Source organism: Zea mays, chromosome 4, assembly GCF_902167145.1.
Source record: "Zea mays cultivar B73 chromosome 4, Zm-B73-REFERENCE-NAM-5.0, whole genome shotgun sequence".
NCBI classification, from domain to species: Eukaryota; Viridiplantae; Streptophyta; class Magnoliopsida; order Poales; family Poaceae; genus Zea; species Zea mays.
The window spans coordinates 239,871,435-239,896,790 of record NC_050099.1 but is presented as its reverse complement, the minus strand read 5'-3'; the positions used below and the strand labels follow the sequence as shown (position 1 = coordinate 239,896,790).

The 25,356-nt window shown below is 44.5% G+C and overlaps 2 protein-coding genes and 1 long non-coding RNA gene across 10 annotated transcripts; 2 read left to right on the top strand and 1 right to left on the bottom strand.

Annotated features, from left to right (window-relative positions):
* The first annotated feature begins 632 nt into the window (after window positions 1-632).
* On the top strand, window positions 633-10,837 carry LOC100276452 (uncharacterized). 8 transcript variants are annotated; one of them, XM_008678729.4, is made up of 9 exons: window positions 660-1,002; window positions 7,343-7,441; window positions 7,525-7,889; window positions 9,064-9,121; window positions 9,217-9,270; window positions 9,919-9,987; window positions 10,142-10,207; window positions 10,290-10,358; window positions 10,505-10,837. In XM_008678729.4, the coding sequence occupies exons 1-9, from the start codon at window positions 892-894 to the stop codon at window positions 10,592-10,594; spliced, it is 981 nt and encodes a 326-aa protein (XP_008676951.2). In that variant the 5' UTR covers window positions 660-891; the 3' UTR covers window positions 10,595-10,837. The 8 variants fall into 8 exon arrangements, with proteins under 8 accessions (XP_023157950.1, XP_008676951.2, XP_035822701.1 ...); XM_035966808.1 differs by having other exon boundaries at window positions 10,446-10,837; XM_035966807.1 differs by having other exon boundaries at window positions 7,525-7,895; window positions 10,446-10,837.
* Window positions 10,838-12,066: 1,229 nt separating this feature from the next.
* On the top strand, window positions 12,067-19,016 carry LOC103654816 (ABC transporter G family member 39). The gene is made up of 23 exons (XM_008681639.3): window positions 12,067-12,742; window positions 12,853-12,973; window positions 13,083-13,171; window positions 13,250-13,334; window positions 13,459-13,618; window positions 13,705-13,781; window positions 13,872-13,922; window positions 14,002-14,092; window positions 14,189-14,490; window positions 14,569-14,850; window positions 14,932-15,409; window positions 15,481-15,584; window positions 15,686-15,848; window positions 15,937-16,059; window positions 16,146-16,255; window positions 16,345-16,677; window positions 16,786-17,076; window positions 17,167-17,250; window positions 17,338-17,471; window positions 17,549-17,776; window positions 17,872-18,043; window positions 18,141-18,395; window positions 18,486-19,016. Exons 1-23 carry the CDS (start codon window positions 12,408-12,410, stop codon window positions 18,747-18,749), a joined length of 4,332 nt encoding a protein of 1,443 aa, XP_008679861.1. The 5' UTR covers window positions 12,067-12,407; the 3' UTR covers window positions 18,750-19,016.
* Window positions 12,847-13,604, bottom strand: LOC103654815 (uncharacterized). The gene is made up of 3 exons (XR_566350.3): window positions 13,480-13,604; window positions 13,231-13,378; window positions 12,847-13,136 (listed from the first exon to the last, which is right to left on the bottom strand). It is a non-coding gene; the product is annotated as an uncharacterized lncRNA (long non-coding RNA).
* Window positions 19,017-25,356: the final 6,340 nt, after the last annotated feature.

The following is a 25,356-nucleotide window of genomic DNA, read 5'->3' as shown; positions in this document are numbered from 1 at the left end:
CGCCGACGGCGCCTGGATCTCGCTCCCGGGAGGGACCCCGTCGGGGAGTAGAGATCCTAGGTGGTGTCTAGACTCGGGCAGGCCGACCTAGACTCCTCTAATCGACGTAGAGTCAAGGAGAGGCGGAGAATTTGGGGATTGGGAGGCTAAACCTAAACTAGACTAGAACTACTCCTAGGATAAAATGCGAATAAAAGTTGTATTGATTCGATTGTTGATGATTCCAAATCGGCCGTAGACCTCTCTTTATATAGAGGAGGGGGCTGTACCCTTTACACGACTGGATTCCGGGTTAATTCCGCAAATCTAGCCAACAAACATAGCACAAAACTCGGAACCCTAAACTGCTCTGCGCATGCGCGGACCGTCCGGCCTCAGGGCCGGACCGTCCGGCCGCTCAATATGGCGCTCAACACTAATGATATTTTATGGTTGTAGTGAGATATATGAGAGTATTTAGAAGAAACTGCTGTTGACGATGAAAAAGTAGATAATAAATTGTTGATGATGTCACACAAAAGTGATATAGAGTAAGAAATTTAGAGTTAATCGGTGCTAATAGTCTGCGCCAAAACTAACAAGTTGCTCTGACGTTCTGCACGTGGGTCTCGGCCCATCCACACTATGCCATCGCCCATGAACAAAATGGACGGCGGAGATCGGCTGGCCGGCCGGCCGATGATGAAGAGAGGACACGAAGATCCATCGTTCATGAGACCATGATTTTTCCGGAACAGATCCGAGTATCCGACAGTTCGCCTTCCCGTCTTTCCCTCTCCCCCCACACCCGGTCGTCGTCGTCGCGGCGTGAGCGTCTGAGCGAGCGTGCGAGAGCGAGAGGGGGGAACACAAAACCCTAGCACCGTCGCCGACGGACGCCAGAGTAGAGAGATGGCGGTGGACGAGGTGAATTCGGTCTACGTCGGCAGCCTTCCCTACGAGGCCAACGAGGAGATGCTTCGCGACGCCTTCGGGTACTACGGCACCATCGTCTCCGTCAAGGTCCGCCCCGCTCCTCCCCCCTCTAGTCTCCGTTTAGCCATCTCCCGCGTTTGCTATCTGTCATGGCCTCGGTTGGTGACAATGGAGCAGTCACGGAAGCTACGGGGATTGCAACTTCTGCTGAAAGGGCTATTGCCGGGTGAGGAGGAGATGTGGGATTATTCCCATGTAATAGGGATGTCATGGCCTCGGCTGGTGACAATGGAGCAGTCACGGAAGCTACGGGGATTGCAACTACTGCTGATGGAAGGGTTATTGCCGGGTGAGGAGGAGAAGCCATGTAAAGGCTGATTTGGTGAACAGGGATTAACAGGAGATCAGGAGATATGGGCCAGCCCATTATATCCGTGTATAAATGCTGTAATCTGAGGATGGATTGAACACGAACAGAAATATCAGAAATCAAATCACATACCTGAGTTTGCTGGCGAGGCTTACCTTGCCGTCGTCGGTGGAGTCTCACGCCGCAGAATTGCTCGCCGCTGGCCAAGGGGCCTCACAAGTGGTATTAGAGCCGTTCTCCTCGGAGTGGGTGAGGGAGTCTGGTGATCAGGAATCGTCGCAAGCATGACGAGGTGGTGGAAGGGCTCGGAGGCGCTGTACACAGAGATAGGAAGACCCCGAACCTGCAACCTTGCTGCGGTGTTCCAGGAGAAGGGAGATCATGGCGCCAGCAGCGAAACCATCGGTGCAGACCCAGTTCCTACTGGAGGTGATGGCGGGCAAGTCGAAGGAGGAAGGTGATTGATGGGAGAAGTTGATGGCGAAGTTGGAGGTATTGACAGAGAAGGTTGCAGACATGGAAGACATCCAGCAGCAGCTGTTAGGGCAAGCGGACATGGCCGTGATCGTAGCCTAGAAGGCCGTGGAGGAGAGAATCCAGTTGGTACAGCAACTGGATCAGACGGGGAAGGTGGTTGTGTAACTGAGATTGGAGCAAATGGCTCAAGACATGGACTCAGAGGATTTGGTGATTCATCATCGGAATCACAGAGAGGATTTACGATGGGGTGATCCAGAATCGAGCCGAAGAAACAGATGGATGCAGTCTGAGCACTCAAGATTGATGGCTGGTCGACGGGTTGCGGTCAGAGAAGAGAAAGCAATATCCATACTGTGGCTTGCCTTTCCGAGGTTTGATGTATCGGAACTGAAGATTTGGTTGAACAAGTGTATTTTTTTTCGAAAGCGCAGGAGAACTGCACATCATTTAATTAGAGAAGAAAAAGGTCTAAAATGGACCAAGGTACAAAGCCCTGAACAGGCTCAATAAAACACCTACTCACACACACACTACTTCCTTCCCCAACAACTTAGGCCCTGTGAAGGTTACGCGTGAGCTCAATGTCGGTTAATGGGAGATGGTATGAGGGTGAAGGAGGTGAAGGAGATTTCTGTGTTGCAGATTGAGAAGAGTATGAAGGGAAATGATGTGTGGGCTTTTGCTTTGATGGAGAATATAACTGAGACTGAGTTTGTGCCTGACAGTACCATGGAGATGCACCAGTTGTTGGAAGAATTTCAGGATGTGTTTTCTGTTCCTACTGCCTACCACCTCCCAGATCATTTGATCACCATATCCCACTCATCCCTGGTGCCATTCTAGTAAACTCTCGACCCTATAGATATTCTCCCTATCACAAACTGAGGTAGAAAAACAGGTGGCTGATTATTGAAATCAGGGCTGGTAGTACCCAGTGTAAGACCTTTGGCCTCACCAGTATTGCTAATGCAAAAGAAAAATGGTTCCTGGAGGTTTTGTATTGATTACAGGAAACTGAATGATCTGACAATCAAAAATAGGTTTCCTATGTCTTTGGTGGATGAGATTATTGATGAACTGGTTGGAACCAAATATTTTTCAAGTCTAGATCTAACTGCAGGGTACCACCAGATCAGGATGGGTGAGGCAGATGAGCACAAGATTGCTTTTAAAACTCACAAAGGACACTATCAATTCAAGGTAATGCCCTTTGGGCTTACTAATGCCCCTGCAACTTTTCGATGTGCAATAAATATGGTGTTGGCACCTTTCCTAAGGAAGTTTGTGATGGTATTTTTGGATGATATTCTAGTTTATAGTCCAAACTGGCATAAACATTTGGAGCATCTTAGACTTGTGTTCACTACTTTGAGGCAACACCAGTTTTTCTTAAAGAAGTGTGTCTTACTGTCTTGGGAAAGCAAGAACTCATTTATCTGGATCATATTATTTCATTTGAAGGGATGGCTACTGACCCACTGAAAACAGCAGCCATGCTGCAATGGCCTCAACCCACTACGGTGACAGCTCTTAGGGGCTTCCTGGGTTTAACATGTTGCTACAGATAGTTTGTTAAGGGCTATGGTACTATTGCCAAACCCCTTACAAGATCGCTGCAGAAAGGGAAGTTCCACTGGGGAGAGGAGGCACATCTTGCATTTGAAACTCTCAAAAGGGCAATGACAACCACACCTGTTCTAGCTTTGCCAGATTTCACACTGTCCTTTGTGGTTGAAACTGATGCGTGTGATGTGGGTTTAGGGACAGTCTTAATGCAGCAAGGTAGACCACTGGCATATTTGAGCAAGGCCCTTGGAAGTAAGAATAAACATCTCTACTATATTTAAATTTAAATGGGAGTTTCCCCTTCGTGAGTCGTCTCCTCCATCGAGCGCAGTGAGCGAAATGAAATAAAAGTCTAAAAATGAGCGCGGTGTTGAGGTTCGAACCATCGCCCTCCCTCTTCTCACGCCCAGGTTCTAACCACCGGAGCTCACAACCATCTGTGTTCAACAAAGAATAGATATTGTAAATATTCTGAATATAGAAACTGCAGTAACAAACGGGTAACTGACTAGTCTATCTATATATGAGAAGGAATTCTTGGCTCTCATTATGGCAGTAGATAGATGGAGGTCTTGTTTACAAAGAGCTGAGTTTGAAATAAGGACTGGCCATCAGTGCCTCAGTTTTCTGGGAGATCAGGTGCTCCACTTTGAATTGCAACGCAAGGCAATGACTAAATTGATGGGGTTACAGTTTAAAGTGGTGTACAAGCAGGGAAAGGATAATGTGGTGGCAGATGCACTTTCCAGGGTTGGTCATTTGATGTGCTTACAAGCTGTCAGTGAAGTGCAACCTTTGTGGGTTCAGGAAATTGTAAATTCCATGGTTTAAAAGGCGTCGCCTAGGCGACGCCTAGGCGTCCAGGCGGAGAAATGTCCTAGGCGTCGGCGCCGCCCAGAGAAAACTGTGTATGGCGTCCGCCTAGGCGTAGTAGGCGTCTGGGCGACGCCTTATCCTCCCTGGGCGTCGCCTTATCCTCTAGGGTTTGCAGACCTGCGCGTTTTGGGCTTTAGGGTTTAGGCGCGCGTTTTGGGCTTCTTCCACTGTGCGCGCGCGGCAAATCTATTTGTGCGTGCGCGGCTGCTCCCTGCGCGCGCAAATCTCTCTGTGCTCCCTCCCTGCGTGCGCTCTCTCCCTGCGCGCGGCGACTACTGCTCGGCGGCTGCTGCTTGCTCCCTGCGCGCGGCGGCTACTGCTTGCTCCCTGCGCGCGGCTGCTGTTGGGCGCGGCTGCGGCTTCCGCTGCTGCTCCCTGGCCGCGCCCGCTCGCGACTGCTGTGCTAGCTGCTGGTAAGTCCTACTCCCCGCTTCCTCCTCCCCTCCTCAGAATGATGTTTCTCATCCCCTCCTCCCCTGCTTCCCCTGTTTTCAAACTGTGCAGCGAGTAGGTTTCTGTCAAGTGTGGAGTAGGAAATGTCTCTCTGGCATATTTGCTATTGTGGAGCGAAAATTTTCAGACTGTGCAGCGAGTAGGTTTCTGTCAAGTGTGGAGTAGGAAATGTTTCTGCATATTTGCTGCACTACTAACTGCAGCTAGTTACTATTAATTATGCCATTACAAACTATCTATGTGGCTATTTCAGATTTGGTATTGTGCTGTTTTAAATTTTGTGACTTGCTACTATTCCTTTAGAAACTACTTTGTGGCTATTTCAGATCCACTATTGTGCTATTGTGAATTTGTGATGATTTCTAGTTTATGAGTTGTAACAGCTGTTTGGTTGCTTGGTATTTGGCTACTAAGGCGTCGCCTAGGCGCCCGCCTAAGTCGCCTAGGCGGTCAGGCGGTGGCTGGGCGCCTAGTTCCGCCTAGCCGCCTTTTAAACCATGGTAAATTCATATGTTACTGATGTTGAGGCTCAAGCCTTGTTGGCTACACTATGTATTCAAAGTCCTGATGAACAAGGGTACAGTTTACCGAAGGGCGTTATCAGGAAGGGCAGTTTGATTTGGGTTGGAAACAATTCTGCTCTGAGAACCAAGCTGATTGCTGCTTTACATGACAGTGTGATAGGGGGGGGGGGGCATTCAGGCATTGATGTCACATATCACAGAAACAAGACGTTGTTCATCTAGAAGGGATTGAAAGGGGATGTGGACTGTGGAGAACTATGTCAAACAGTGTCAAGTTTGTTAACAGGCTAAGAGCGAAAGGATTCATCCTGCTGGTTTGTTGCAGCCTCTGCCTATTCCACAGGGAGCCTGGCAAGACATAACTATGGATTTTATAGAGAAGCTTCCAAAATATGAGGGCTATGATACAATCCTTGTGGTGGTTGACAGGTTTTCAAAGTATGCACACTTTATGGCTCTCAAGCACCCTTTCTCAGCTCAGCAGGTAGCCCAGATTTTATTGGATCAGGTGGTTAAACTACATGGGCTACCAAAGACAATAGTGAGTGGCAGAGATAAGATTTTCAGCAGTTCTTTTTGGACTCATTTGCTCAAGCTGTTGGGCACTAAACTGAACTTGAGTACTGCCTATCATCCTCAAATGGATGGACAGAGTGAGAGGGTCAATCAGTGTGTGATGTACCTCAGATGACAATAATATTCACTGTCCTTTGAGAACAGAAAATGTGTCATTAAAAGCAATAATAACGATGTTGGTCTTGCCATTAGACAATACGAATTATATTCGATTCCCATTTGTGATCATGTGAATGAGATAAAGGTCCCTTCTGCTGTGAATATATCAAGGTTTTCAAGTCGATAAGTCGAGTCAAGTCGACAAGGTACCGACTTGGTGACTAGTCGATAAGTCAGTCGACTAGTCGTCGACTTGCCAATATAGTGGCTGTTTTGCCTATATAATGGCTTCATATAGACAATATAGCATTTATATGTGAAGAAAGAGCATGTTTTACCTCATTTGAAGCCTGAAATTGAATGAAACAGAAATAAACAGCAAGTCTTACCTCATTTGAAGCCTCAAACTGAACCAAATCAGCCACATAAGTGATAAGTCATAAACTCATAAGTCATAACAGTCATATAGTTCAAATTGGAAAACAAATAGCAAAAAAAAAAATAGTTCAAACTTGAAAGGAAATAAGCTCCATTAGATAGCTAAGCTGTTGCTGCAGCTAGATAGATACTAGATAGTAGATACCCTAAATATCTCCCAAATCAAGATCATCCATTGCATTTTCTCCCAAATCAAGAAAATATGTTGTGTAATGGGCCTTTGTGCTGGTTGGGCTGAACTGGGGCACAAGTCGGCCGACTTGCTAGACCAAGTTGACGACTAGTCGACTGAGAATTTTCAGTCATTGACAAGTCGCCCGACTTGCCAGAAAAATCGAGCCGGCTCCCCAAGTCGAGCTCCCAGGACCGACCGGACGACTAGTCGCCGACTAGTCGACGACTTGAAAACATGGGAATATATGCAATGTAAGTAGTAAGCGTAGTAGAAATGAGAATTAATTGTCATCGAAATTGTGGCACTGTTGTTTAGACTACGTTTCAGGGAGGATTGAGCGATTAATCAAAGAAGAGATTCTCCATCCATTAGACTTTTCAGTTTTTGACCAATGTATACAATGCATTAAAGGGAAATATGTGAAACAAATTAAGAAACACACACAGAGAGCCGAAAAAGTTTGAGATAATTCACATAGACATTTATGGTCTTTTTCTTATGAAAACATTAGATGATTTTGATTTCTTCAGCCTCTCTTCCCTCCTGTTATTAGTTTATTCGATACCTTGAAGGTTTCTGAAGAGCTGTTCCATGTGGCAAGTCATGAATTTGAGGGTATTATGGTTTATGTCTCGACCATCTTACTTTTATTTGGCTGCGAGGTGTTTGAAGATGATGGCACCATGATTTGCAAATGTGGAATGTGGAATTGCCAGACCACATACATACAGAAAGACAAAAACAATATCATTTGATTTTGTTTTACATGTTTGCTAGTATGATTTAGCGGTCAATGCTTTATGTAACCAATTGTTTTGAGGCTGGTTGATATTATATAGCATCTGTTCCTGATTGATTTGTGCATTCCAGGTGATTAATGATCATACTATCAAAGGCAAGTGTTATGGTTTTGTTACTTTCACTCACCCCAGAGCTGCTGAGCAAGCAATTGCAGGCATGGACGGCAAGGTATGCAGTATACTTCCTTTTTTAAAACTTACTTGGCCCCTCCGCTTTATCTTGTGTTTAACATGTCTTTTTGTTTGGAACAGAAATTAGGCAATCGTATTATTCGAGTAAATGAAGTGCGTACAAGAGGTCCCCGAGATTTTGGTCGAGATGGTTTTAGACGAGATCCAAGAAGGTATGGTAGAGATCCATACTGGGACAGAAGGGATAGGGAACAGAGCTATGATCGTGAAAGAGATCCCTACCATGACAGGGATAGTGATAGATCCCGCGAGCATGATAGAGAAAGAGATTATGAGCATGGTGGCTTTAATAGAGAAGTTGACTATCCCATGGATCGAGATCATGAAGTAGACGACATACATCCTAGAGAACATGATCGTGCAGCAGAAACACATAATATGGATTCAGATAATGACAAATATAAGGAACATGGATCAAGAAAAAGGTTCAGGTGCCATGTTAATTTTGTTTTTCATAGTGGAGTTATGTTGGTATTGGAGACCACGGTGGCTATTTTTAATATTTAAACGAAAACAACATTGTGTTTGATATATTGATGTGCATATTTTAGGAGAAATATTTACTGAGTGCTTAATTGATGTTCTTGGTCCGTTTGAAATTAATTTGCTAGAGCATCTCTTAGTTCTTAACTTAGGTGTCACATTTCAAGATCTTGGAAAGTACAATTCATTGATTGTAGCTTGTAGCTATGTTGTATACTCTCTATTCCTAATTGCAAGATGTTTTTCCTTTTCTAGATACATCACTTTTGTTATGCACTTAACTGTACACTGTCTCTAGATACATAGTACAAGCAATGTAGCTAGAAAAGAACGAAATGTCTTACAATTTGGAAGGGGGGAGAGTAGTTCAATAAGAATAGGGTCATATTCACCAACGGCATTTTTAGTGATATTTATATGTTTCCCTGCATTACTCTCTCTATCCACTCAATTATTTTACGCTAATATAGTGAATACTGGCTGCACAATTAGAATGATGGGCATGTTTGATGATTTGTTTGCCCTAACGGTAAAAAATCTTGTATGCTGACTAGTGGCCTTGCAGATTGCGTAAACTTATAAAGTACTACACAGCATCATTATTATGCTGAAACTGGGTTCATTATTATTTTTTGGGTTAAATGCATCGGTAGCCCCTGAACTTGTCAATGAATGGCACTTTGGTCCATGAACTTTAAAAATGCATTTTTAGGTCCTTGAACTTGTTAAATGATGTATCACAGATCCCTAAACTTGAAAAAATGGTGCATCACAGGTCTTTTTTTAGACCATGCCAATCACTGTTATGTGCCACTTAACAAATTCAAGGGCCTAAAAATGTATTTTCAAAGTCCGTGGATCTAATTGACATCCCTCGATAAGTTCAGGGACTGCTCATGCATTTAGCTCTTTTTTTACAAGGAACTGGGTACATTATTAGAGACCTTGTTTTGTTACCCTTATTGTGAAATCTACATCATTGTTAAGTCCAAATTTTAATGTACTGACTACTGTCTATTTATAAAGAAAGGTTGTACCACTATGGGAAATATTTCATGGGTCAACTATAGCCCTTAGAAAAAATGGGCATTTATTTTCCTAATGTTCTCTATGCAGCCACCCAAAAGGTCGTGATAGCAAAGATTTATCGAGTTCCAGTGATCTTCAAAATGATGTAAGTGCATATTCGTTCTGTGCTATTGTGAATGGCTGTTCCTGACTCATTATATCGACTCCTTTTTGTTTCCATTTCTCTTTTTTGTATATCAGGGGAAACACCAGTTGGATAAAACTATTCAGATGCGTGAGGACCTTGAAAATGAGGCACGCCATTTCCTTAAAGGCCTTGTTCTGTGTTAGTTTGATGTGGAAACCATAGAATCAGTGGACACTATCTTGGCGTCGGTGTAAAATCATGATGGATTTATTTCCTTGCCAGAGTCCCCACTTAAGTTAACTTGCCTACATTGGTTTGAAGATGAAAACATGCTAAATGTAAATGTGAAAGTAATCAAAGTTCTCCAGGCTTAATGGATGTAGATTTATGGATAGTGATGACCTGCAGAATTAGAACATGAACTCAATTGCATTTGCGAGGTCCAAAAAGGATAAATGGCTGTTAAATCTGTAGTCACATTTAGGATTTATCTTTTGCTTGACTTATACAGAATTTTTCACATTTAGCCCAGTTTTTTTTGTACACTGGCATGCTTGGGTACCTCAGATGACAGCCATGCATTGGTCACTGAATGTGCATGCCTTATTTACTCAGAAAAGCTTCACAATCAGTTGCCTATTGCATTACAATATATGGTATTATCTTTTCAGCTGAAGTTATATAGTACATGGGATGCATGATCCATGAACCATGATACATAGACTGATAGTACACTCAGTTACTTTTTAGATAGGCATGAGTACTTGTGTCCATGATTTAACTGTTTCTTGCATTTTATATTATGAGCTTTGCAGGTTAGCCAGATTAAGGATAAAATCTCTGCGAAAGGACAACACATTGCAGATTTGCAGAAGAAAGCTCAGGTGATCTCTGTCATGGTTTTCAAAGGATTCTGCTGTCCTCACCTGCCACATTCCTATATGAGATAGCCCCTGTTTGGCCATCTCGTAGAATCTCATTCGGGGTGAGTTCTGATGATAAGTAAAAAAAAAAAACAATTTCCGCATCAAACTGCAGAAATTAGAGGACGAACTGGCTGCTGCACGGAAAGTCTCTTCAGAACGACAATTAGCTGTTACAGACGTACGCGCTCATCACCTGTTGGCTGCTTGTTCATGCAAATATGCAATTGGTGGCTTCTCTGATGAAAGAATTATAAATGCAGCTGTACAAACATTTTCTTCAACTCCAAGACTACAACGATAGGGTCAAAACAGCTGAACATAGGCTGCAGGTGATTTTCTCATCAGTACTGTTATTTCATGACGTGGACCTGTACTCGTTACTTTTTTGTTGAGAACAACCACACCCTGTCGTTTAGGTTTGCTTATGTTGTTGGCAAGGTGAGAACGGTGCGCTGATCCTCTGTTTTGATTCTAGTCTCTTGTTGACGCTGCCATGGCCGAGCTTGACATGGCCGAAGATGCTACTACCAGAGATGGCTCGATGTATGAGAACGGCGTGGTTTGAACACCCAAAGGGGGCTGCCAGCTGTCATGTCACGGCTTGTGAGGTTTACTAATTTGTTAGATTTGTAGTTTGGATTTGCCATGTATAATAGAACTGTACTGTAACTAGAAACGGGAAAATGTTGTGTAAGGATCAGGGAATGAATGGCTGCACAGTGCACATTTGCTATGGCTTGTTTTTTTTTTTCAAAGTTGAATTTATTAGCCGGCCTGACTATTGCTGATACGGTATGATCTGCCCTAATATCAGAGCTGTTCAGTTAGGCAGGTTTGACTTGAGAAACGTTCGTGTTCTGTTTGTCAATCACATATATCATGCTGGCTTGTTGATGCCTGAGCTTGACGCCGTCAATGATAAACCCGAAGGTAGTTGCCGAGCCTGAAGAGGCAAATACAGTCAAAAGAGTACAAAACCTTTTGTCTGGACAAGTTGGCGCTATTGTGACTGTAATTTAGAAGCGCCCGCCGCTCCACCGCCCGTATCCCCGGCCGCCGAACCGTCACGCGGGGCTCGCCACACCGGATGACCCGATTCATTTGGTTCAAATGTTTTTTCATAATTTATTAGAATTCTAAATTATTTTTAGTTTAAAAATAAAAAAATAGAGTCAAATTCTAATCTGATTCTTACATTTATCACGGTCATCATATGACCCCTTCCCCTCTCACTCTCTCAACAAATGGTGTGCAAGCTTCCACTCAAAGGATTAGTTTGAAAACCACAAAACTAAAGAGAATTAAAAGGCTAAATTTTCTTTCTTATTTAATTAGCCACTCAAATTCATTTCAGTATTTTAGCTTCTAAACAGTGCTGCTCTACTCTGCTGCGCTGTACGCCTGTACCGAACCGGTCAGACCTGGAAGAGAGGAGACTCCACGTAAAGCAGAGCAGGCCATCTCTGACCTGTAGCTGCCGCCTGCCACAATTGTCGGCGCAAGCCCATCTTGACCGCTTCTCACTCGGACGCTCCTGACGTAGGTCTGTGCTATCTTGACTTAGGGCCAATAGTAAAGTTAGCTGCCTAGCTATTAACTAGTAGTTGATTTTTAGCTAGATTAAACCTGCTAATAAACTAAAGAATAATTGAGAGTACAATTAATAGTTAGCTAAACTATTAGCTAATGATGTTCGGATGTCTCTATCTAGAAACTAATAGCCGCACCATTAACTGTGTTGTCTAGATGTCTTCGGTTAATTTTAGTAGCTTTAGTACATGTAAACAGGACCTTACTTGACCCACGAGTGGAATTGGTTGTGAAAGGATCAAACGCGGGTGGGTGATTAACGTTAGTTACCCTACACACTTTCTTTATCCTGGACGTGACGGCGACGGTTCGTCCCGACCGGTGGTGGAGCAAGCAACGCCAAGTGGGCCGGTCAAGCCGCACACAGCGGAGCCCGTTCAACCGGTCAAACTATTTACGCTGGACTCAAGTGACGATAAAACTAGTAGTACAACGGCCGAGTTTCCCGCGAATCAAGTGACCGACGCGCCCGCCACCTCCCCCACGCACTAATCACCTTCCCCGACGAGCATTAGCACGCGCAGGTATTTATACCTCGTCGCCACCTCCTCCTCATTCATCAGACACTACGAACATCTCTCCCTCTCCCTTCCTCTTCTTCACGGAGAGCAGCAAGCTACACGCCTAGAGCTACAGGCCTACAGCAAAAAGACAAAGAACACAGAGTCAAGCACTCAAGCTCAAGCAGGGAGAAGTGTTCGTCAGGAAAGACAAAAAAACGGAGGGGGTTTGCATCGCCGGCGGGAAAGAAAAAAAAAACCGAACCGAGGCCCTGAGGGCGCGCGAGGATGGACTTAGTGCAGATGGGGAGCATCGCCGGCGGGAGCATGCGGCGGACGGCGTCGTCGTGGCGGGCGTCCGGGCGGAGCGACGCGTTCGGCCGGTCCGTGCGGGAGGAGGACGACGAGGAGGCGCTGCGCTGGGCGGCCATCGAGAAGCTGCCCACCTACGACCGCATGCGCAAGGGCATCCTCACGGGGAACGCGGCCGGCGCCGGCGTCGAGGAGGTGGACATCCAGGGGCTCGGCATGCAGGAGCGCAAGAACCTCATCGAGCGCCTCGTGCGCACCGCCGAGGAGGACAACGAGCGCTTCCTGCTCAAGCTCCGCGACCGCATGGAGCTGTGAGTAAAAGAAAGAAAAAAAAAGTTCAGCTCTTATTTGAATCCCCTTGGTCACCACCGGTGAGGTGAAGAGAAATTCTGAAAGCGATTGTAAATTGACCTGCCTGCAGGGTTGGGATCGATAATCCGACGATAGAGGTGCGTTTTGAGAACCTGAACATCGACGCCGAGGCCTACGTCGGCAACCGAGGTGTCCCCACGATGACCAACTTCTTCTCCAACAAAGTCATGGTATGCATGTGCATCTCCTCTGCAGCAGCGGGCACCTCCATGCTTCTTAGGCAGCCACGGAGAAGAAATTCCTTCGGCTACTAACTCTTGTGAGCTGCTACCATCATAGGATGTACTAAGTGCTATGCACATCGTCTCTAGCGGGAAGAGGCCTGTCTCCATCCTTCACGATATCAGTGGGGTCATAAGACCCGGCAGGTAAGAAGCCAAAGAATTTTAAAGTGCAAGGTTTTCAGTTTTTCTGTAGTTGTACTTACTAACTGGCACTTCTTTCAGAATGTCCTTGCTGCTTGGCCCTCCTGGATCCGGGAAAACAAGTCTACTTCTGGCTTTGTCAGGGAAACTTGACTCCAATCTGAAGGTATCACATCTTGCGATAATTTCTTGATTGTGAACTTCTGAATTCTAGGGAAAAAGGGTATATATTGGGAGAAAGTTAGCTGTAAACTGTACTGAATAGGTGAACTTGCAATGGTAATTTTCAGGTGTCAGGAAGAGTAACTTACAATGGTCATGACATGGATGAATTTGTCCCTCAGAGGACATCGGCGTACATCGGGCAGCACGATGTTCACGTCGGCGAAATGACGGTCCGGGAAACACTTGCCTTCTCCGCAAGATGTCAAGGAGTCGGAACACGTTATGGTATGTAAAGACAGACATTGGAAAGGAACACAGATAATTATTCACCTTCGGTGAAGTGAACCTGATGGTGTTTTCAAATCACACAGACATGCTTACTGAACTTTCAAGAAGGGAGAAAGAAGCCAACATTAAACCAGATCCTGATGTCGATGTTTACATGAAGGTAAAAATTCATTTAATTCAAACTAAACCCTGTATTTACATTGGAAGTAACAAAGGTTACTCAAAGTTATTTGTGCTTCTGTGCATACAGGCTATCTCCGTGGAAGGTCAGGAGAGCGTGGTTACAGATTACATCCTCAAGGTAAGTAAAAATATACCGCAGAAAAAGAAAATACGAGAAATGGATATGCCCCCTAACAGTAATTGTATTTCTTTTGCAGATTCTGGGTCTGGAGATCTGTGCGGATACAATGGTTGGAGACTCTATGATCAGAGGTATCTCAGGAGGACAAAAGAAGCGTGTCACTACCGGTATGTGCAATCTGCAGTTATATTAAGATTTGTGCATCAAACCCTTTGACCCTGATCGAAAAAAATCTGACTTCATGTCTTGTTGAATTTTCACAGGCGAGATGCTTGTTGGTCCAGCTAAGGCGCTATTCATGGATGAAATCTCCACCGGCCTGGACAGCTCCACAACATATCAGATCGTCAACTCTCTAAGGCAGTCGGTCCACATCCTTGGTGGAACTGCACTTATCGCATTGCTTCAGCCTGCGCCTGAAACATACGAGCTCTTCGATGACATTGTTCTCCTCTCGGAGGGCCAAATTGTGTACCAGGGTCCTCGGGAGAATGTCCTGGAATTTTTTGAGGTCATGGGCTTCAAATGTCCTGAGAGAAAAGGTGTTGCAGACTTCTTGCAAGAAGTGAGTGATCCTGCAGAATCCTATTTACTGTTCATTCAGACTTGGAACCCCATCTGACATTACTCTCTCTGATCACAGGTTACATCTAGGAAGGATCAGCACCAGTACTGGTGTAGAAGAGACGAGCCATACAGATACATCTCAGTTAACGACTTTTCAGAGGCATTCAAAGCATTCCATGTTGGCCGTAAGCTGGGATCAGATCTCAAGGTGCCCTTCGATCGCACCAGGAACCATCCTGCAGCTCTCACAACGTCAAAGTATGGTATCAGCAAGATGGAACTTCTCAGAGCATGCTTCTCTAGGGAGTGGCTACTGATGAAGAGGAACTCATTTGTTTATATCTTCAAAGTAGTCCAGGTATCCATCTTGCTTCCTAAAATCTTCTCAACTTCCAAATTCAGGTAGTAAATTCTGATGAATGCTCCATATTTGTACCAGCTCATAATTCTTGGAACAATTGCAATGACGGTCTTCCTGCGCACAACAATGCATCGACGTGGTGTCGAAGATGGGGTGATATTTCTGGGCGCCATGTTCCTTGGACTAGTCACACATTTGTTCAATGGTTTTGCTGAGCTCGCCATGAGTATCGCAAAGCTGCCGATATTTTATAAGCAGAGGGACCTCCTCTTCTATCCATCATGGGCATATGCATCGCCTACATGGTTGCTAAAGATACCAATATCATTCTTGGAATGTGCTGTGTGGATCGGCATGACTTACTATGTCATTGGCTTTGATCCAAGCATCGAAAGGTTCTTTCGCCATTACCTTCTGCTTGTACTAGTCAGCCAGATGGCATCTGGTCTTTTCCGGCTTCTTGCTGCACTAGGAAGAGAAATGGTTGTCGCAGACACATTTGGGTCATTCGCGCAGCTTGTTCTTCTGATTCTTGGTGGCTTCTTGATAGCAAGAGGTAAGACAAGCCTTCATTCACACATTGCTTTGATAGTTCCAGGAGCATGTAATTGAGTTTTCTTTCTGCAGATAACATTAAAAAATGGTGGATCTGGGGCTACTGGTCCTCCCCTCTGATGTATGCCCAGAATGCCGTAGCGGTGAATGAGTTCCTTGGCCATAGCTGGCAGATGGTAATGCGGTGACTTCTAAACCAATCTAAGATATGAGCCTATGACCACTCTAAAGTTCAGAGAGACAGCTGAGTTAACAAACAATGGCAATCTTTGTGCAGGTTGTCGATAGGACACATAGCAACGACACACTCGGTGTTCAAATCCTAAAGGCCCGTGGCATTTTTGTCGATCCAAACTGGTATTGGATTGGTGTTGGTGCATTGCTTGGGTATATCATGCTCTTCAACGTACTCTTCGTTCTGTTCCTTGATTGGCTTGGCCGTGAGTACCCTCTCTCTGCTCAAAAGGATTGATCCATACACTTGAAAACATCTTATGCTTGGCACTGACATAATTCTTGTAAACACAGCACTTGGAAAAGGTCAGGCCGTTGTTTCTGAAGAGGAACTGAGGGAGAAGCATGTAAACCGTACTGGTCAAAATGTTGAGTTGCTGCCTCTTGGAACAGCTTCCCAGAATCCGCCTTCAGATGGTCAGTCATAAGCAGACCTCCTTGCAGCATACATCAGATAATACATGTCATTGTTGCATCATTGTAACAAGTCCATAAAAATGCAGGAAGAGGAGAAATTGCTGGAGCTGAAAGCAGGAAGAGAGGAATGGTACTTCCATTTACGCCGTTGTCCATCACCTTTGACAATATCAAATACTCGGTGGACATGCCTCAGGTAAGCAGAAGTTGGAAGACCTGACTTATCACCAAAATACAAACTGATAATACTAAATAATAATTAGTAATTGTATGACTGTTTTACAGGAAATGAAAGATAAAGGTATTACTGAAGATCGGCTACTGCTGCTGAAGGGTGTAAGCGGAGCCTTCAGACCAGGAGTCCTTACAGCACTGATGGGAGTCAGTGGAGCGGGTAAAACTACCCTGATGGATGTATTGGCGGGAAGGAAAACTGGTGGTCACATTGAAGGAGATATTTCAATCTCTGGATACCCAAAGAAACAAGAGACCTTTGCTCGGATTGCTGGCTACTGTGAGCAAAATGATATTCATTCTCCACATGTCACTGTTTATGAATCCCTCCTGTACTCCGCATGGCTCCGGTTGCCCCATGAAGTGGATTCAGAAGCAAGAAAGGTGCGTCAAAATTGTCTTCATCCTGCTAGCTCATAAGTAACACAGTAACATTTTCATAGCAACTGATAATTATAGTGCTTGGCTAATCGGATAACTTCATGGGTGCAGATGTTTGTGGAAGAAGTCATGGAACTCGTGGAATTGACACCACTGAGGGGAGCATTGGTAGGACTGCCAGGAGTAAATGGTTTATCCACAGAACAGCGGAAGAGACTCACTATTGCTGTTGAGCTCGTGGCCAACCCATCCATCATATTCATGGACGAACCAACTTCTGGACTAGATGCTAGGGCAGCTGCAATTGTGATGAGGACAGTCCGAAACACGGTGGACACCGGAAGGACGGTTGTCTGCACAATCCACCAGCCTAGCATTGATATCTTTGAAGCTTTTGATGAGGTAAGTGGCAACAACTATAAAACAAGATGCTTCCAATGGTATTTCTTTAACTTTGGAAGTAACACTCACATGTATTTTTGAACTCCGCAGCTATTTCTGATGAAACGGGGAGGGGAAGAAATATATGTCGGACCTTTGGGACGCAACTCATGCCATCTAATTAACTACTTTGAGGTGAACTTCAGCACTCACCTACTGAACAAAACATTCAGCTCCCAACTTAAACATCCTTGGTAACTTTGCTTCATGCTTCAAATGCAGGGAATAGAAGGAGTAAAGAAAATCAAGGATGGTTACAACCCTGCAACATGGATGTTGGAAGTGACCACCTTAGCTCAAGAAGATATCCTTGGGATCAACTTTGCTGAAGTATACAGAAACTCTGACCTATACCGGTATGTTCCATCGGATCAACCTCAGAATTGTGTTTCTGCTTTCTGTTCATGTCACTAATCGGGGTGCATCATTGCAGGAGGAATAAAGATTTGATTAGTGAACTAAGCACACCACCACCAGGGTCCAAGGACTTGTACTTCCCAACCCAGTACTCACAGTCCTTCCTCACACAATGCATGGCTTGCCTGTGGAAGCAGCACAAGTCTTACTGGAGAAATCCATCATATACCGCAACTAGGATCTTCTTCACAACAGTTATTGCTCTCATCTTCGGAACTATCTTCTTAAACTTGGGAAAGAAAATGTAAGGACCATTGCTTACAACACTTATTGAGACCTGGTATATATGTTGGCATATTGTGACAAAGAAACTTACTTGTACTGTCTTTCCTCGTACAGTGGCACTAGGCAGGACCTTTTCAATTCTTTGGGGTCCATGTATGCAGCAGTTCTTTTCATTGGAATTCAGAATGGTCAAACTGTGCAGCCAATTGTGGATGTCGAGCGAACAGTTTTCTACCGAGAAAAGGCAGCTGGGATGTACTCTGCTCTACCCTATGCTTTTGCACAGGTAATTGGTTGTAACTGAAAATCTGGATAATAGGAAATAATTGCTCTTTTATTCCTTCAACCTAGAGTTGAATTCTAACAATTTTACATTCGAACAGGTTCTTATTGAGATCCCACACATCTTCCTTCAGACAGTTGTGTATGGTCTCATTGTCTACAGCCTGATTGGCTTTGATTGGACAGTTGCAAAGTTCTTCTGGTATATGTTCTTCATGTTCTTCACCTTCATGTACTTCACATTTTATGGAATGATGGCAGTCGCCATGACACCAAACAGCGACATTGCGGCTATAGTCTCAACTGCATTCTACGCAATATGGAACATCTTTGCCGGCTTCCTTATCCCCCGCCCGGTAAGTGCCCAAGAGAAACTCTTGTACTATGCTAAACCTCACTTTTCGTTGTACTGTTGATGCTGAATCATACATGTGACTGGCTTGCAGAGGATACCAATATGGTGGAGATGGTACTCGTGGGCTTGCCCAGTGGCTTGGACACTATATGGACTTGTTGCCTCACAATTTGGAGACATCGCAGACATCAGGCTGGAAGATGACGGGGAACTAGTGAAAGATTTCGTCAACAGATTCTTTGGATTCGAGCATGACAACTTGGGTTATGTAGCTACCGCTGTTGTTGGATTCACTGTTCTCTTTGCTTTCGTCTTTGCCTTCTCCATCAAAGTCTTCAACTTCCAGAGAAGATAAGGGAGGGCGTCATCCAAAAAGGATTTGGTGTTATTCCAGCTCACTTCAGTATATAGGTCCTGCAGCAATGTAAAGTGACGAGAAAGAGTGTATACTTAGCCTTTGTTTATTTCTAGGAAGTTTGACTTCATTTTTTGTATTCCGGCCAGTTTGGCCTGTACTGAACAGAAAAGGGCTTCTGTGTAAATTGTATGTAGTAGACTGTGCACAGCTGGGTTCAATACTTCAATGTAAGATTTTTCCATTAAATTTATACCTTTTGTCCAACTGAGACTCGCCTCCAGGAATTAAGTCCATGGCAGAATAACATGAGAAAAAAAAGAAGGTAGTGTCTATATGGCTATGGCAGTATGGCTAGCGGATCGTGTATATATGGTCATACAAAACATTGTTTTATATTGTAGACTATACTGTTTATAATGCAAAGTTTAAAATAAAAGATAAAGTCATAGGGATGGGTAAGCTGCTGGGGATAAGAAGGGCATTTGGGTTCAGACACATACTCAATAAATATTAGGAACAGTGGAGTATTCAGAAGCAACACCCGTGTCACTGCTGACGGACAGCAATTCTGCCACTAAGTCGCTAGGGGTCCTAAATTGCGTGAAATCCGAGCCCAATTGGTATCCTGGACAACATCCTAAAATGACGTGAAATCTGAGCCCAATTCAATTGGTATCCTGGAGGACCTGGACAAGGACAACATCCTAAAATAACTTGTCGAAATTTCTATGCAGAACCCAGAATGGTGCACCGACCAGCGAAAGAGCCGAAACAGCCGAGGAACGAACACGCAGTGCGTGTTCGCAACTCGCAAACCCTTCCTAAACCACAAACCAACCTCTTTTCCCCATCGGCAGGCTTGGATCACATTTTGCGGCGCAAAACTGTTCAATGGGAGCTGCAGGCAGCCGCCGCAGGGCGCAGCTCCCATTGCTTGCGCCAGCCGCCGCAGGACGAAGACGGAACCGCCAGTCCGCCACCGCAGGTTGGGTGCGGATTGCGGAACAAGCCGCCGAAGAGGCAACGGCCTAGAGCCTATGTAACGCACCCGTCAGTCCGTCCAAAGGCTACTGGCCGCGGCCTCTCACTACGGCCCTCTTAGCTAGACGATATGGTATTAATTAGGACGTGTATACTGGTCCTCACATCTCACCCCCTAAAAGCAACTCCCGTAATTCTCTAAAAACGTAGCTCCTTAAATTCTAGTTTAGGGACTTTGTAAATACGATTTAGGAGTAAAAAACTTTGATCTCCAACAGTTCCTTATATTTAGGTAGCAAATCAAATTTAATTTTTTTCGACACAATATTGACCAATGTATTAGTATTATTTTACATTGTGTATTAGAATAGACCCAGAAGATTTTTTTAGCTTAAAAGCGATTTTCAGTTCTATCCTCCAACAATTTAATTGGACACGAAAGTATATCTATTCTCTGTTCTAGCCAAAGATGGAGAATAAAACTAATTATCTATATAGCATAACTTGAGCACGTTCATTATATAAATAACCTAGGCACTAGAATTTTGCCAGATGTTAAATATTGTGAAGAGCATATAGCTACCAATACATGATTAAATTAGCAACCCTCCAACATAAAAGCAAAAGTGAATGTCCAATGTCCAAAAACAAGAAATTGGAAAGCATCCGTGCATGTGTTTTTGTTTCGGGACTTGCTAAAGGGTTGTCAAATGTAGGGACAAAATATGGTTAAATAAGAAGTGGCTAAATTTAGGAAGTTAATTTAGATAGTTGTTGAAGAGGAGTTTTTGTGCTAACTATCTAAATTATTGATTTATATAGTCATTTAGAGAACTATTGAAGTTGCTCTAAGAGGCCCAGAGCTCTCAGAAGCAGTAACGGCAATGTGGGCTTCGATACTAATTGTAGTGTGATGTGAGGGATCGGTATGCACGCCCTGGGTTAGTACCACCTCACCTAGCCAAGGGGTTGTGATGCCCTTATAAGGGCGGGTCTCCCTCCTCTCTCGTCTAGGTTTTGAGAGTGAGGTGTTTGTCTGAATAGGCCACCGCGAGAGCAGAACGACTGACGTTAGCGATGGTTGTGAAAGTCGCCCAGAGGGGGGTGAATAGGCAAATCTAAAATTTATAAACTTTAAGCACAACTACAAGTCGGGGTTAGCGTTAGAGATAAAGTCGAGTCCGAAAGAGAGGGCAAAAACAAATCACAAGCAAATAAAGAGTGTGACACGGTGATTTGTTTTACCGAGGTTCGGTTCTTGCAAACCTACTCCTCGTTGAGGTGGTCACAAAGATCGGGTCTCTTTCAACCCTTTCCCTCTCTCAAACGGTCACTTAGACCGAGTGAGCTTTTCTCCTCAATCAATTGGGACAATTAGTCCCCACAAGGACCACCACACAATTGGTGCCTATTGCTTTGATTACAAAGATGTTGAGAACAAGAAATGGGGAAGAAGAAAAGCGATCCAAGCGCAAGAGCTCAAAGAACACGGGCAAAACTCTCTCTTCTAGTCACTAATTGCTTTGAGTGGAATTGGGACTTGGAGAGGTTTTGATTCAATCTAATTGTGTCTTGTATTGCATGCACTAGCTCTTTTGTTGAATGTGTTGGCTGAAAACTTGGATGCCTTGAAGTGTGGTGGTTGGGAGGTATTTATAGCCCCAACTACCAAAGTGGTCGTTGGGAGGGGGCTGCTGTCGATGGGCGCACCGGACAGTCCGGTGCGCCACCGGACACTGTCCGGTGCGCCAGCCACGTCACCCAACCATTAGGGTTCGACCGTTGAAGCTCTGACATGTGGGGCCACCGGACAGTCCGGTGGTGCACCGGACAGTCACTATTCATTGTTCGGTGCGCCTTCTGGCGCTGCTCTGACTTTGCGCGCTCTGTTCGCGCACTGTAGCGTTGCCAGCCGACCGTTGAACTCGACCGTTCGCTGGCGACCGTTGCTCCGCTTGGCACACCGGACAGTCTGGTGCTACACCGGACAGTCCGGTGAATTATAGCGGAGTGGCTCCCCAAAAACCCGAAGATGAGCAGTTCGGAGTGGATCTCCCTGGTGCACCGGACAGTCCGATGCGCCAGACCAGGGTAGCCTTCGGTTGGTTTTGCTCCATTCTATTTGAACCCTTTCTTGGACTTTTTATTGGTTTGTGTTGAACCTTTGGCACCTGTAGAACTTATAATCTAGAGCAAACTAGTTAGTCCGATTATTTGTGTTGGTCAATTCAACCACCAAAATCATTTAGGAAAAGGTTTGACCCTATTTCCCTTTTAATCTCTCCCTTTTTGGTGATTGATGCCAACACAAACCAAAGCAAATATATAAGTGCAGAATTGAACTAGTTTGCATAAGGTAATTGCAAAGGTTGCTTGGAATTAAACCAATTTACATTTTCATAAGATATGCATGGATTGCTTTCTTCATTTTAACATTTTGGACCACGCTTGCACCACTTGTTTTGTTTTTGCAAATGTTTTTGGTAATTCTTTTCAAAGTCTTTTTGCAAATAGTCAAAGGTATATGAATAAGATTTTCGAGAAGCATTTTTAAGATTTGAAATTTTCTCCCCCTGTTTCAAATGCTTTTCCTTTGACTAAACAAAACTCCCCCTAAATGAAATTCTCCTCTTAGTGTTCAAGAGGGTTTTTCAAATTGAAAGAAGATCAAAAAAATTTAGATACCAATTTTTGAAAAACTCTTCTTTAAAATATACCAATTGAGATAGAATTTCTTTGAGTAATACTAATTTGAAAAATACCAATTGAAAATAACTTTCCGAAAATTTTTGAAATTGGTGTGGTGGTGCGGTCCTTTTGCTTTGGGCTAATACTCTCTCCCCCTTTGGCATTAATCGCCAAAAACGGAGTCTTTAGAGCCCTTTTACTTTCTCTCCCCTTTGGCAAACAATATGTGAGTGAAGGATTATACCACAGTGGAGAGCGAGGCGGAGTGTCGGCGAAGGATAAATGTTACGATGGAGTGGAGTGGAAGCCTTGTCTTCGCCGAGTACTCCATTTCCATTTCAATCTATGACTTAGCATAAAATTCACTTGAAGACCACATTAGTCACAGCAAATGAAAGGGATATGATCAAAAGTATATAAATGAGCTATGTGTGCAAGGTATCAATCAAAATTCCGAGAATCAAGAATGTTTAGCTCATGCCTAAGTTTGGTAAAAGTTTTCTCATCTAGTGGTTTGGTAAAGATATCGGCTAATTGTTCTTTGGTGCTAACATAAGCAATCTCGATATCCCCCCTTTGTTGGTGATCCCTCAAAAAGTGATACCGAATGGCTATGTGCTTAGTGCGGCTGTGCTCAACGGGATTATCCGCCATGCAGATTGCACTCTCATTTAGGGCTGGAAACGAGCCGAGCCGAGCTCGGCTCGGCTCGGCTCGACGTGGCTCGGTGCAGCTGCGAGCCGAGCCAGGCTCGGCTCGGTCATTTTGCGAGCCCGACCTAGAGGCTCGGCTCGGCTCGGTAACGGCTCGCGAGCCGGCTCGAGCCAGCTCGCGAGCCTCACACTAAATCACGTTTAGAGTATAAATTATATATTTTTTATTATATATAAGATAAAAAAATATGTATAATATATTTTTAGACTACAATATAAGTGTATCACGTATCAAGTTCAAGAAATTCAATAAAATAGTTCAAAACATAACAATAATATGGTATAATAGTATACTTGACGTTGTTAGCTCGGCTCGCGAGCCGGCTCGCGAGCTGGACCGAGCCGGCTCGGCTCGGCTCGCAGTTCTGGCGAGCTACAAAATCAGGCTCGGCTCGGGCTCATTTTGGCTCGCGAGCCGGCTCGAGCCGAGCCGAGCCTCACCGAGCCCGAGCCGGCTCGTCGAGCCCGAGCCAAATTTCCACCCCTACTCTCATTATCACATAGGAGAGGGACTTTGGTTAATTTGTAGCCATAGTCCCTAAGGGTTTGCCTCATTCAAAGCAATTGCGCGCAACAATGGCCTGCGGCAATGTACTCGGCTTCGACGGTAGAAAGAGCTACTGAATTTTGTTTCTTTGAAGCCCAAGTCACCAGGGATCTTCCCAAGAACTGACAAGTCCCTGATGTGCTCTTTCTATCACATTTACACCCTGCCCAATCAGCATCTGAATAACCTATTAAATCAAATGTGGATCCCTTGGGGTACCAAAGACCAAACTTAGGTGTATGAACTAAATATCTCAAGATTCGTTTTACGGCCCTAAGGTGAACTTCTTTAGGATCGGCTTGGAATCTTGCACACATGCATACGAAAAGCATAATATCCGGTCGAGATGCACATAAATAGAGTAGAGATCCTATCATCGACTGGTATACCTTTTGATCTACGGATTTACCTCCCGTGTCGAGGTCGAGATGCCCATTGGTTCCCATGGTTGTCTTGATGGGCTTGGCATCCTTCATCCCAAACTTGGTGAGTATGTCTTGAATGTACTTCGTTTGGCTGATGAAGGTGCCCTCTTGGAGTTGCTTGACTTGAAATCCTAGAAAGCACTTCGACTCCCCCATCATAGACATCTCGAATTTTTGAATCATGATCCTACTAAACTCTTCACAAGTAGATTTGTTAGTAGACCCAAATATGATATCATCAACATTAATTTGGCATACAAACAAATCATTTGCAATTGTTTTAGTAAAGAGAGTAGGATCGGCTTTTCCAACTTTGAAGCCATTAGCGATAAGAAAATCTCTTAGGCATTCATACCATGCTCTTGGGGCTTGCTTGAGCCCATAAAGCGCCTTAGAGAGTTTATACACATGGTTAGGGTACTCACTATCTTCAAAGCCATGAGGTTGCTCAACATAGACCTTCTCCTTGATTGGTCCATTGAGGAAGGCACTTTTCATGTCCATTTGATAGAACTTAAAGCCATGGTAAGTAGCATAGGCAAGTAATATGCGAATTGACTCAAGTCTAGCTACGGGTGCATAGGTTTCACCGAAATCCAAACCTTCGACTTGTGAATATCCCTTGGCCACAAGTCGGGCTTTGTTCCTTGTCACCACACCATGCTCATCTTGCTTGTTGCGGAAAACCCACTTGGTTCCAACAACATTTTGGTTAGGACGTGGAACTAAATGTCATACATCATTCCTTGTGAAGTTGTTGAGTTCCTCTTGCATTGCCAACACCCAATCCGAATCTCTTAATGCGTCTTACACCCTGTATGGCTCAATAGAAGACACAAAGGAGTAATGTTCACAAAAATGAGCGACATGAGATCGAGTGGTTACCCCCTTATGAATATCGCCGAGGATGGAGTTCACGGGGTGATCTCGTTGTATCGCTTGGTGGACTCTTGGGTGTGGCGGTCTTGGACCCTCATCATCTTCCTTGTTTTGATCATTGGCATCTCCCCCTTGATCATTGTCCTCCTCTTGAGGTGGCTCTTCTTGATCCTCATTTTCATCATCTTGAGCTTGATCCTCATCTTGAGTTGGTGGAGATACTTGATTTGAAGATGATGGTTGATCTTGTGCTTGTGGAGGCTCTTCGGATTCCTTAGGACACACATCCCCAATGGACATGTTCCTTAGCACGACGCATGGAGCCTCTTCATCATCTAGCTCATCAAGATCAACCTGTTAGTCTCATCAAA

Coding starts and splice junctions, on each gene's coding strand:
- LOC100276452 (XM_035966807.1), top strand. CDS start 892: ATGGCGGTGGACGAGGTGAATTCGGTCTACGTCGGCAGCCTTCCCTAC. Junction 1,003..7,342: donor GCACCATCGTCTCCGTCAAG/GTCCGCCCCGCT, acceptor TGTGCATTCCAG/GTGATTAATGATCATACTAT. Junction 10,359..10,445: donor CAGCTGAACATAGGCTGCAG/GTGATTTTCTCA, acceptor CCTGTCGTTTAG/GTTTGCTTATGTTGTTGGCA.
- LOC103654816 (XM_008681639.3), top strand. CDS start 12,408: ATGGACTTAGTGCAGATGGGGAGCATCGCCGGCGGGAGCATGCGGCGG. Junction 13,619..13,704: donor AGGAGTCGGAACACGTTATG/GTATGTAAAGAC, acceptor CAAATCACACAG/ACATGCTTACTGAACTTTCA. Junction 13,923..14,001: donor TTACAGATTACATCCTCAAG/GTAAGTAAAAAT, acceptor TTTCTTTTGCAG/ATTCTGGGTCTGGAGATCTG.